Raw genomic sequence first — 12088 nt, 5'->3', positions numbered from 1 at the left:
AGGGAGAAGAGTTAAATCTTTGCCTTCTGAGTGACAAATAGCATTAGCGGGGTCTGCTGTTTGAAGATGTTTTACTGAGATTTAAGGAGCTGCAAATTTCACTGATTTCCTGAGGCTATAAAAAAAAAAGTAGATATTTTTGCTGTAACTCTTCAGAACCCCTTAGGAAAATCATATTCTGCCCTCTGTTTCTGAAAGGAAAAGCATTGGACAGTGACACATGGGAAATGCAAGATCGTTGCATCTTTTTTCGTACGCTTAGTGTTTAAAATGGTTCTGATGTGAAAACGGACTTGCTTCTTTTCTTTGTGTCCCTGTTATTGTAGCATGTGAGAATAAGCTGCAGATGATACCAGCCATTCACATAATAGCTTTATGTGTGCTCATCTGCTAGGTAGGTGTCATTCCTTGTTATATCATGCTAGTTCACTCGACTCTGTTGCTTCCCTTCCTGCTGTTCTGCACCAGACAGTCATAAATATTCATGCACACTTCCTACCATCCATTTAGGCTTGTGTACCTAGCTTATGGTCTGTTCTACTTTGTTAAATGCAGGCTTTTTTTAACACCGGAGTGCTGAAGGCTGTCTAGTGAGCTAAAAGGCTGATGTCACAGTTTCTAGTTTGTGAAGTTGCTGAGATATTGAGGCTTTAAAATATTTTGCTTGGAAATTCTTACATGGTAAAACAAAAATTTTCCTCAGCAGCGATCGTTCTGGCCATGTTGTTTCTTACTTAATTGTGATAACGACTAAAACTTGGCTTTGTACCTGAAGCAGGTGCTTAGCTGTAATAAAACTGTCTCAACCTGCCTTGAAAAGTTCAGTTTGGATAGAATCTTTGTATGGACTAAGAAAGTAAAATTTACAGTGAGAAGAAAAGTAACGCTTACTCTGTTTTCTGTACTCGGGGCTCTGTGTAGAGGGGAGAAGAAAGGGTGTGTTTGTGAGGCCAGGTAGTCTTAGTCTTTTTACAGGTTCGTTGGTCAGATGCTGTACCTCATTAAACTCACCACTGTTTTGTGTAGAGCCCTTGCCCTTGGTTTTCCTAACGGGGACGATGCTATTACTGGTCATATGGGAAGGTGTTAAAATGTGTTATTTTTTCAAAAGTGACTTTTTAAGAGGATCGACCCCTCCCAGCACCTTACCTGAACAGGAACTAACATATGAGCAGCATGTCTCAACCCGAGCGAGAGGATTGGGCACTGATGTTACTTCACACTATGAATTTGGGACTTCAAGGTTAGGAAAGATGTTGAGATTCTATGTAATGTCCAATAGTACGGCCTGGGATGGGGAAAAAAAATAGTTGATATGCTTCCGGATTACCTCAGGCTTCTGAAAGTCTTGTATTATTGATTAATTTCTTTAGAGTTACTACTTCTAATTGCTTCTAATGTAAATAGTATTTGAATAACTATGGTGATGGCTGTGGTCAGTTATTCCTTACTGTTTTGTCAACTGGTGACTAACAAATGTAAATTGAAAATGTGAAGCATTTCCCTTCACTAAGGCTGGACAGGTTGCTGTGGGCATGAAATTGGACTAAGGGAATCCTCTGCTGGGAATTCCTGGGGACTCATCTGTCTTACAACTTCTGATAAGAAATAACGCTGGGTCAGTCCAAGTGGTCACACCCAAGTATGATGTGAAACGTCTCTGCCGGTGCTGGAGCCCACAAGGGCTGGTGTGAAAAATGCGTAGGGGTGAGACCTTCGCTGGGAAGGGTGATGCATCCTTCCAAAGATGAAGAAGGAAAAGGCAGTAGAGTTAGAGAAAATCCTGCCGGACCTTATGCTAGTGAATTTTAGCACGTTTCCCTGAGTTTTACTCTCTTGATTGGTTGCTCTGTTTCTGTTTGGGGAGGAAAAGGAAGAGAGGAGGTGCCAGCGCAGGGTGTCCTTCATGGCAGCTGGAGCTTTCTTCTTTACCCTCCTCCAGCTGTAAGAGGCTACCGAATGGAGAAGCTATTTTGTGTGAAATAACACTCTAAGAGGGCAGTTATTCCTTATACTCCTGCTTCCTCTGAATTTGAATCAAAAGGAACCCATTGCCATTACCTCCTACCTTGCAGACATCACGGTGCTGGTTTCCTGCCTTTTTGCAGACTTGTAACTGCTGATCTTGATAAACGTAGGATTGTCGAATAGCATGATAAAAACATCGCAGTGTGTTCTACAGATGTGTGGACCAATACAGCCGTGCTAGCAGCGTGCAAGGTGTAAGATAGGAACCCCAGGAGCGGTGAGCTGGCTTCCCTACTCCACTTTGTGGGTACAAGCCAATGATTCTCAAATTGATAGCTATAGACTACTGGCAATCCCTGAGGTCAAAGTAATTGATCCAGGACTGTATCAAACAGTTTTCAATAGTGGTTTTAATTAAAGGAGGAAAAAAAAAGCTTTGTTGTGGGTGGTGACCTGAAAAGAAATTAAGGATTGGCAGGGATTCATTGGCCTAAAAGGTCAACTTAGAGTTGCTTGACATTGTTATTGATCGTGTCTGCCTTTCTAGAATTACTTTTCGAGGTAGGATGCCATAAAACCTGCACAAATAAACGGCCAAAACCCCCTCTCTGAATTGGTTGCTCTGTTGTCTGTCCTCCTTTCCCCTCACAACCATGTATGAACTGCTGGCTCCTGCCAGCAGCATCTTTGCTGCCCTTTCACTGTGTGATGGTCCGTTGTTGGCAAAGCAACAGTTGGTTTCCTGTGTCGCTGCCTACCATTTGCTGTGCGTCGACGACTCTGAGCACGAAGGTTTGTGGAGTTCAGTCATCTGCAGCCTGTAGAACCTGCTTTTAAGTTCTTGAAGAACTTTGACTTTTTTGCATTTTAGAAGTAGTCTTATGACGGACCAAAACGTCTACTGAACCGCCAAAGAAATACCAATGTTTTGCATCAGCAAGTTATCTGTAGATCTTCGCTGGCCCGTGGTTCCTGTGTAGAGCAACGTAGCTGCAAATTTCCTTTGTCAAAGAAGTTGCATCTAAAATAGAAGTGACAAGACTGCTGGAAGTGTATTAAAAGGGCTCTTTATTCAGAGTATGTTCCTTGCTCAGGGCTCCCTATGCTTCACTTGATCTGAAGTTGACAGATTCACTGTAGGTACTTTAATTTCCTTTGCTGCTCTTTGTGTGTTTGATCTAGGCTGCAAGCCTTAGTCCATTGTGCATTCTATTTCAAATGAATAAGAAAAATATAATCAATTAAAGTCAAGGTGAGTTGCCTCTGTTCTCTGAGATGAATTAAATAAAGTATATTTAAAGTGGAAAATGATGGAACAGCTCTATAATTACTAAAATTATTTCAAACAAAAAAACCCCAAAACCCTGTTCCTTGTTTTTCTGGGACTTTTGTTTCCCTTTAACTCTCTGGATGTTTTACATTAACTGCTTAAACAGAATCTTAAATTCCTTCTTAAAGAAGCAAATCTGTTTAAAAGGACAAGAGTATAATTTATAACCTAGTTCTTTAACTCGGCTGGGAATAAATTATCTTAAAAGAGGCTATTTGAACCATTTTGTACATAAAGAAGCCATTGCTGCTTTGGTATAATGCAAGAACCGCTGAAGTAGTACGAAAGCGATTTGCACAATTTTTGTAGTGTTAACAGTACAAAATGTTGTTCTTTGCTGGAATCAATGGGGGAAGCCGTTCCATTTCAGCAACCAGGCTGGGAGGGCATCCTTCAGCTGGCTTTATCCTGTGTAGCCAAACATGCTTTGAAAATGCCTGATAAATGTGCATTTAATATCGTCCTTTGCTCTAAAAAGAAATTTAGAAACATTTATAGCCATACTTTTAAAATCAGAAGTAACTTTTTTTACCAGACTCTATAATTTCAGTTGTAAAAAAAGCTACTTCCAGAGGGTAGGGCCATGGATATATTTCAAGAAGATTTATTCTTTGTAGGCTTTCTTCTGATTTTTTTTCTCCCCTACCCCTGTTGGGTTTTTTGTTTGTTTATTTTTGTTTTATTGGAGACTTAAGGATGCAAAGAATTGGCTCAGATGATCCTTTGGTCTGATCTTATCTGGTGTCTTGCATCAGGAAAGAAATGGCAGAATAAAAGGTTTGACAATAGAATCAATGGGAGGAAAAAGAAAACTTCAGGATAAAATATTATTTAATTAGAGCAATTAGAGGTAAGACCACATCAACCCTTTTACCCCTTCTCTCTGTGACCAGACCTGGTGCTCTTCTCAGAGTTCCTCAGCTGCGACTATGGATAAACTTAATCTCACTGAGAATCTGTTAGATGAATGCAGTTGTCTGGCTCTGTCAGTGCCTTCAGGATAATGAATGAATTTTGTTTCTTGCTTTGGGGGAACTGGGTGAAATTGCCATAGCTTGACAGTGAAGAGCAGAGGAGGATTTTTTTTAAAGAAGCTGCTTTAATCACTTTAATAGAGCATTTCTGTTTTAAGAGCTCAGAGTGACATACCTAAAAATACTCTTCTTGATTACTGGCTCACTTAGATCCTTTTAAGTCAACTATGAGCATCCTCCTTTTGGGGCTTCTTTTTACATAAAAATCTAAAAATGGTTTTCCTGCATTCATAATTCAGTATATTGTTCTTAGCAATGCGTGTTCCTCTTCCTTCCTTGGGTTGTTTTTTTCCAGATCTGGACTAGCAAGTTTTCTGATCCTCAGCATTAAATCTTTGAGTTTCAGCGACCCTCTTAATCGTTCAGTCTCAAGTACCAGTAAATCTGAGCGTGAAACTTGATGTTAGGCTTGTAGTTGGAAGATCTCGGGGTGGTAACTTTCCACAGGACTCCTCAAGTGGTATCGGGTCATCTGTTTTGAGAGTTGAGGGCAGAACGGAGTTTGACTTGTTGGTAAGAAATACCATTCCTGTCAGCACCCTGGTTGTTGCTGGATTAGCTGTGTTATGTTGTGTCTAGAAAAGGAAATACTTCCAGTGAAGATTTTGAGGTGAGCTTATCTGTGAAAGAAAGTTAGTGTCACTGGGGTTTGTCCTTCAACCGCATCTTAAGGGATTCTTGCAAAGGGCAAGTGAGATTTTGGAATTACACTGCAATTTATCTGTATGTGTGATGAGAAGGCTTTCTTCATCTTTCTCCCTTTAACTTACGCTGTTAGCAAGGTGGGTGTTGACCTCTCCCCCTTCTCAGAGGCAGACGTGGTTAAGTGGAATTTTTTAGCTTTACAATGAAAAGGCTGGACAGATTGGTTATTTTTAAGATTATTTTACTTTGCAGATGTTTCTTGGTTTATCTTTTATTGCTGATGCTTTGAAAGTGCTAAAAAATAATTAGCTTGAACTCAGAGATTTAAGTGTGACTTTTCTGGAAGAATCCTTGGACGAGATGTGAATCTGTAATACGAGAGGCAAGGACGTGCCTAAGAGAATTAAATGGGGAGGTAAGGCCCGCTCCTCTTCTTGTACATCATAAAGCGGCACAATCCCAATTACTTTTCCTTTGTAGGTCACTCCGGACTGTTGCCTGAGCCCTTTGTGGACTCTGCCTGGCAACAAATGACCTTCTAATCCCATGCCAGCTGGGAGATGGATTTCTGTTATCTAATGGGTCTCTTCCATGCCTGGCTCTTGAGAGTCTCCCCAGTGGCTCGTTACAGCACACAACGTGGAGCGCTGCTTGCCGTGCTGCCAGCGGTACCTGGTAGCATGTATTCCGCACGCGCTGGTGTGGAGGAGCTGTTGGTACCCACCGTTAATCAAAGTCATTAGTGGTGGTTGGTGTTGGACATACAAATCTCCGGCGTGCAAGGCCCCAGAAGTGGGCCAAGGCAGTTTTCGCAAATCAGATGAACGACCTTGAAATCTCTCTGGTCGCTGCTGTCAGATCAAAGTTGCTGGAACTATGAGATTAGCGTATTGATTTCATCTTGCAGATGAATGCTCTTTCTGAAGTTAAGTGCTAGGCAGTGGCTCAAGGCTTCCAGACAAAGAGTATCGATCAGGTTGACTCAATTAGCTGTTGAAGGCTTTGAATTCGGGCCCTCGTGGTTAATGGCAATTTTGCTGATAGAGGAGCTTCACAAGTTCCCCTCTCTTAACTCGGTTATGGTCTTGGATACTTTGCTGTTTGCTGCCACTGATTTCAGTTGCTGATTTCAGAGGATATTAGTACTTGGGCATCAACTTGCCAAAGCAGTGATCAAATCTTTCCTTTGAGGAGTTTCCTATTTTTATATATCAGAACAACCTACTTCTTTCTGTCCCATCATGTATTAAAACATTGCAGCTTAGCAGAATTAAGGTAGACAAATGCTTCCACTTATTGCCTTGTACAGCAAAACACTTCTCTCTGCTCTGCCCCCAGCCTCCCAGGAAAAAGCACCACCCAGGCCCTAGCTGCATATTCATGTGTGCTGCTCAGGTTTGATGGTTAGGAGGGGGAGCAGAGTTGCAGCTGGTGACTAGCTGGTTCAGTATGGGAGTCACTGGTGATCGGTCCGGATTCTTCGAGAGCTGGTATAGCTGAAGAAAACCATCTGAGCAAGTTGGGTACAAGCTGAAAAATACCCATTGGAGCCGGTTGCCTTCCTATCCAGGAGCGTACATCAGTAATCTGTGCGCTTAAGCAATGGTGTCTGGGTCACAGCTGTGTGATTAGGAGCTGGTTAATGTGGACTTTGGTTTTGATGGGTCAAAAGCTTGGAGGAGCAGAAAACTCACGTAACGAAACCCATGCTGCTACTGTTGATCAGCCACGTAACAACAGAAGAGTTTCCAACGTTCATGTTCAGGTGCAGCATTGGAACAAATGGTTTCTTTGGTTAATCGCTTCTTTTCTTCCCTGTGCTTCAAAAAATTCTTGGATGCCTTGTGTGTAAATTCCTACACTGGAATAACGTTTGACAACTCTGCGTACCATGGGACGGAGGAGAATCCACTGCCCAGCTGAGGAGGTTATTTCAGAGTTTAATTACCCTCACTTTTAAAATTGCATACCTTTTCTGGTAGGACTTTGGACTTTGCTTTCAGCTGTTAGATCTTGATCTACAGAAAGAAGAGGCTGGAGAACACCTTTTCTTCTCACTGAGTTACTTCTCTGCTGCCCATCACCCGTCAGCTGATAAACTATGCATGCTGCCTTTTTTCCTTGCCAAAAAGCTCCTCAACCCCTGAATTGTTTGAGGTTTTTCCTCACTTGCTGTCAGTGTGTCCAGCAGAATCCCCATCGCTGCTCCAGCCGAAGCTGCGCACTGCTGTCAAACCCCATTTGCTGCATTACCTCCCCCACCTTTATTCCTCCAAGGATAATGTTAATTTTTTTTTGGTCCCAGCATCACACCTGAAATAATTTGGCCTAAAGGATGTTGTATGCTCCTGCATCGCTGGCTAATGCTGCCCTGGATGTATTTGTGTGTTGAAATTTTTCCAAAAGATCAAATTAACCCAGTAGATTTAAAAACAAAACAAAACAAAACAAAAACAACAAAAAACCACCACACAAATCCTGCCTAATGAAACTAGGGTGAAGTCTTGACTGCTGTATCTGCTTCCTCTGGTTATCACCCCCAGATTGCTTACCCAGTCGTTTGCAATCTGTATTTTAAGCAGCCAGTTGTTCTTGGCTGTGGGTATTACCTTGTGTTACTTCTCCCTGCTGAGCCTCATTTTCCTCTCGAGGTCACTTCTGCACTTTTCAAGATGATTTTGAATTCTGATTCTGTCCCCTAACTTGCTTGCAATCACTCCCAAATTAATGCCTTCAGTGAATTTGATAAGCTTACAGCCAGCAAGATGGAATAGAAAGCAAGGGAAAATACGTGACAGAGTGGGATTCAGACTCTCCTGCAGATCCTCAGTCAATAAATTGGTTCTTTTTTTTGGCAGTGTCATTTATTATTGTTATATTTATTTCTCTTTAAAGTCATGCACGGGGGCATTTTGTGATCACATACTTGTCAATAGATTAATTTCTGTGTGTTTTCGTTCTCTATTCAAGCTCCCTGAAACAGGGCTTACAGCAGTGCGGCTTTCACAGGAGAATCGGCATATGCATCCCCATCGCTTTAGTGTGCAACAGATGGTATATGAATCCCAAGGTGATTCATTTTTGCAGGGCTGGGGATAGTTTGGCATTGGCAGGCAGGGCCTTGTGTGTTGGGAGGCTGGGGAGAGGTGAGATGGTGTTAAGTATTAGGAGTGGCTCTTTTAAAGAGGGAATATTTAAAGCCTGTAACCCTCTGGACAAGGTGTCTGCTTATATAATATCAACTTGTGAATTTCTGAAGACAAGACTCACTGACTTTTCCTTTTAATTATAGATACAGTGGGAATTGTGGGCTTTCACTTCTGCCAGGATTTTTAAAGCAAGTGGTGTTTTTATTTTTTTTAAAGGAGAAATGGTGACGCTTCAGTAGTCATGGTGGAATTAAAACTGTAAGCAGTTGGTATTAATATTAACTTGATCTGGTGCCTGTTGACATCTTATGTAAAGAAAACCTTGGTCTGTTTGGAGAAGAAATGTCTTAGAACTGAAGCACATTGAGACCCTTGATCCAAATGTTGATTGAAGCAGATATTTAAATTTAAGCAAGCCAAACGGCACCTTATTTTCCCCTTCTTTTTGTGAGATGAGTGAAGGCAGGCTAGGCAAGCTCCAGGAATACGAAATAGAAAATCTTTTCAGATTTTATATTTCTAGACAGTCTCTCCCCAAGACATCTCAGTGTATAGTGGGAAGGGAAATGATTTGCCAGAAAACTTCAGTGTTCTTCAGGGGTGTTGTGACTTACCAAAGCAAATTATTTTGTGGGTTCGATTACATCCCCTTGACTTAAATTTGACTGCATCGGTGGGCATGTGAGGAAAAGCCAGCTTGTTTGTGGTGCCACAAACCCGTTACTGGGATTTATAGTGTGTGCCGCAGTGGGAAGGTATTAGATTTGCTCATCTCTGTCTCTTGAGGTCTGTTGATGAGTCTGGAGTGAAACCCTCCTTCTCCTGCAGCCTGTGGCTGTTTGTCCTGCACCAGCTTGTGCTGTCGTTCAACGTATCCATGGGGGCCTGGGACAAATTTGACTAAGAGATTTGGAAATCCTGCCTGTCTGAGATGCGTTGCTCCCAAAAACCTACTCACCAAAGGGAATGTTTGCTCTACCTTTGCGAAAGCAGCTTTGTAACGTTGTGGGAAGCCTGATCATGCCTGTGGAGCAGAATATGTTAAAAATTCACACAGGAATTTGGGTTTTGACTTGGGAAAATCTTGTTCTCGAAGGCTGTCTGCTGGGTTCCTGTTAGTTTAGCACTTGCAGAGTTAACTGAAGTTTGCAGGTGGATTAAAATGTTGCTTAAGTATGATACTGGAGATTTTGTTGGAAGTTTCATACTAAGATTTAAAAACCAAAACAAAAAGCCAAAACCAACCCACACCCCCAAAATGTTGCCTTAAATTCCCCTATTCTCTTGGTGGTCACCCTTGTAGAGAAATAACATCTCTGGAGGCTTATTTGCAGGTACAGATAAAAGGCAGTTGAATGTGGACGAGCCAAAGCTCGTGTTCTTCAATGTTTGATGGTGGATATAAATCGTACATCTCTCCTCCCCTGCCAGGCAGAGGTGGCGAATTCCCGCTGCAAGGAGGTTAGAACAACAGGAGGTGATATATTCTTGAGTAACTTCAGTTGTTTTGTAAATAATTTGTTTACAATTGAGTATTTAAACATACCAAAATGAGGCAGGCTGAGATGTTCCAGTTCCTGCATATCTTGCTGGTCCCCTCCAGGTAAAAGTGGCATGGAATATGAAACAGTTGTCCATTGGGTACGAGTTAGGCTTTGTCCCAGCTCAGCTGTATCGTTGGTCTTACAGGTGTAAAAGCAACTGTTGTGACAATGATTGTTTTAAAAATGAACCTCTGATTTGTCTTTTAAGAAAAATGAGATTACAAGGTAGTTGGATACCTGGCTGGAATGCTACGATACACACAGCTTATGTCAATCTCTCTTAGGAAATGAGGATCTTGACATAGTTTGATGTAACCCAGCCAAGCTGAGTCGCCGTTACAGAGGAGCTGCAGTATCACAAATGGCTGCATGAAAAAGGCTTCCTCTGTGTCTCTGTGATGATGAGGTGTGCCTGCCCATGCTGCAGTGACACCTTCTGATTGCAGTGCCGACTGACTTCCTAATGCTGCACAGCCAAGCAAACACACTGGTCACGAGCTGCAGCCGTCGCTGGGGTGGATAATGGTGTTTTTGACAGCATATGAACCTGCTTGTACAGGAAAGTATAGTGAATATGTTGTCAAAGGAAGGGTGAAGTTAATGGAGTGATAAGGACTGCAGGCACCGTGGGCAGATGGTAAACAAGCCTCTCAACAATGATGCTCTTCGATCTTGTCTTATGCTACAGTGATACTACGACAGGGAATGCCATTTGTGTGACAGATACGGAGAGTGTGACATTGAGGAGGTGCGCAGGGAGGTGTATTTTAAAGCGACACAGCTACCTTGTTTTATGGCGAGAAAAACTATCTTGTTTATAATAATTTGTGGGAGGCGTTGTCAGACCTATTACATTTGTTCATTTAGTTCAACTAAAATTTCCGAATGACTCGGTAGAAACTGGAACGTTTGAATTATTTAAATTTTCGTGCCGAATTGTGAATGTTTAAGAGTAGAACTGATGGTCAGGAATGATACAGGAGCCAACCGCTTCCAGAAAAAGTGTGCCTTCTAGTGACTTCGTATTTGTAAAGTCAAGTAACTGCTCTTTTGGTTATAGGAAGTTTAATTGCACACTACGGGTCTGTTGGACTCAGAGCAAAACTCCTGAAACCAGGTTTAAATCACCTGTTTAAAACTTGCACTGAAATTGTTCCTTGAATCTGTGTTTTCTCTTTTTCTTTTTTCTAGTGGGGAAGACTTCCTTGATCACCAGGTTCATGTATGACAGCTTTGACAACACCTACCAGGTAAATTAATCCGTATTATTGTCGTCTTTAAGGCTCCTCTGTTGCCGTGTCTCCTATTGCAGGAAGAATCCACTTGATCACAGTGGATAAGAGTTGGTCCACTGACCAAATTCCTAACTGTAAAATCTTCGAGCTTTGTGTTTTAATAACCTTTCAGAATGGTCTTTCAGTGTTGGATTCTGCATGAGTAGCTTATCTGAGCCTTGCAGCAGGGTAAGTTGTGGTTCAAAAGGATAGGCTTCTTGGGTACACCCCAGTAATAGCAGTTGTCAAGTTGTTTTTTTTTACCATTTGCTACCAGACCATCACAGATCTAATGGCTCTGTGGGGAAATAATGTAACCGGCACCCGGCTCTCCTGAAAAAGAAGCAAGCTGAGGTGTGAGAGGTTCTGCAGAGGGGTGAACAAGAACTTGTGGGGCAGAAAGCAGTGGATTGTAGGGCCAGGTGCACTTTAGGATGCTGTTCTATGCCATGTGCTGGAACAAAGACCACAAAGCTGGTAGTTGTGCACGTCCCCATCCTGTGACTGCTTATTTATTATCTAAACAAGATTAGGGTTGGTGAGGTTGGGGCTGAAGCACTGGTGGTCTTTTATTCCAGTCGATCCTGCAGCCCCTTCACTGCTTCATGTTTGGTGACATCAGTTCAAGCTGATGCAAGCTAGCTTCCCTAAAATCTGCGAGAGCTATCGTTGCCCACTCCCAGAATTTAGGATGAGCTTGAAAAGGTGGTGAGCTATAAAAGCACTTTCGTTTCATAAAGTGTGCCTTCTCCAAGCAGAACATGTTCATGACTTGGTTACAGTTGGTGACGTTCTGAATACACTAAGCTGAGAAAAATCTGTTCCCTGATGAATGTGAAGGGTTTTAAGGGGGGTGGGAGGAGGAGGTAATGGGGGAAAAAAAAGGAGAAAAATGCTGTGACTCTTCTGTTACTTAGTGTCTATCCAAGTATCTCGTTTAAATCTCTTTACCCCTTAATGATTTCCTTCCTGCCTCTTCAGTAATTCCTCATTGCTGCTGCTAGGCAAGTTGGGTAGAATGAGATGTAAGTTCTCACTTAACTATGGGAGAAGCAAAGCTCCTCTGGTGTAGGAGGGCTAGGGTACACATCATTGCTCCCGAGGGAGCAAACATCCTTTCAAATTCTACCCGCTGTAATTACAT

At 42.2% G+C, this 12088-nt stretch overlaps 1 protein-coding gene across 2 annotated transcripts in view; it reads left to right on the top strand.

The window, feature by feature from the left end:
* The window catches only part of RAB6A (RAB6A, member RAS oncogene family), a 62688-nt gene that overhangs the window by 27030 nt on the left and 23570 nt on the right, over positions 1 to 12088 (top strand). For both annotated transcript variants that reach the window (XM_064441568.1, XM_064441567.1), the window contains exon 2: positions 10862 to 10920. In XM_064441568.1, coding sequence (XP_064297638.1) covers positions 10862 to 10920 — 59 coding nt within the window. The remainder of the gene's footprint in view (positions 1 to 10861; positions 10921 to 12088) is intronic.

Source organism: Phalacrocorax carbo, chromosome 1, assembly GCF_963921805.1.
Source record: "Phalacrocorax carbo chromosome 1, bPhaCar2.1, whole genome shotgun sequence".
In the NCBI taxonomy this organism is placed as follows: Eukaryota; Metazoa; Chordata; class Aves; order Suliformes; family Phalacrocoracidae; genus Phalacrocorax; species Phalacrocorax carbo.
This window is presented reverse-complemented; position numbering and strand designations above follow the sequence as displayed.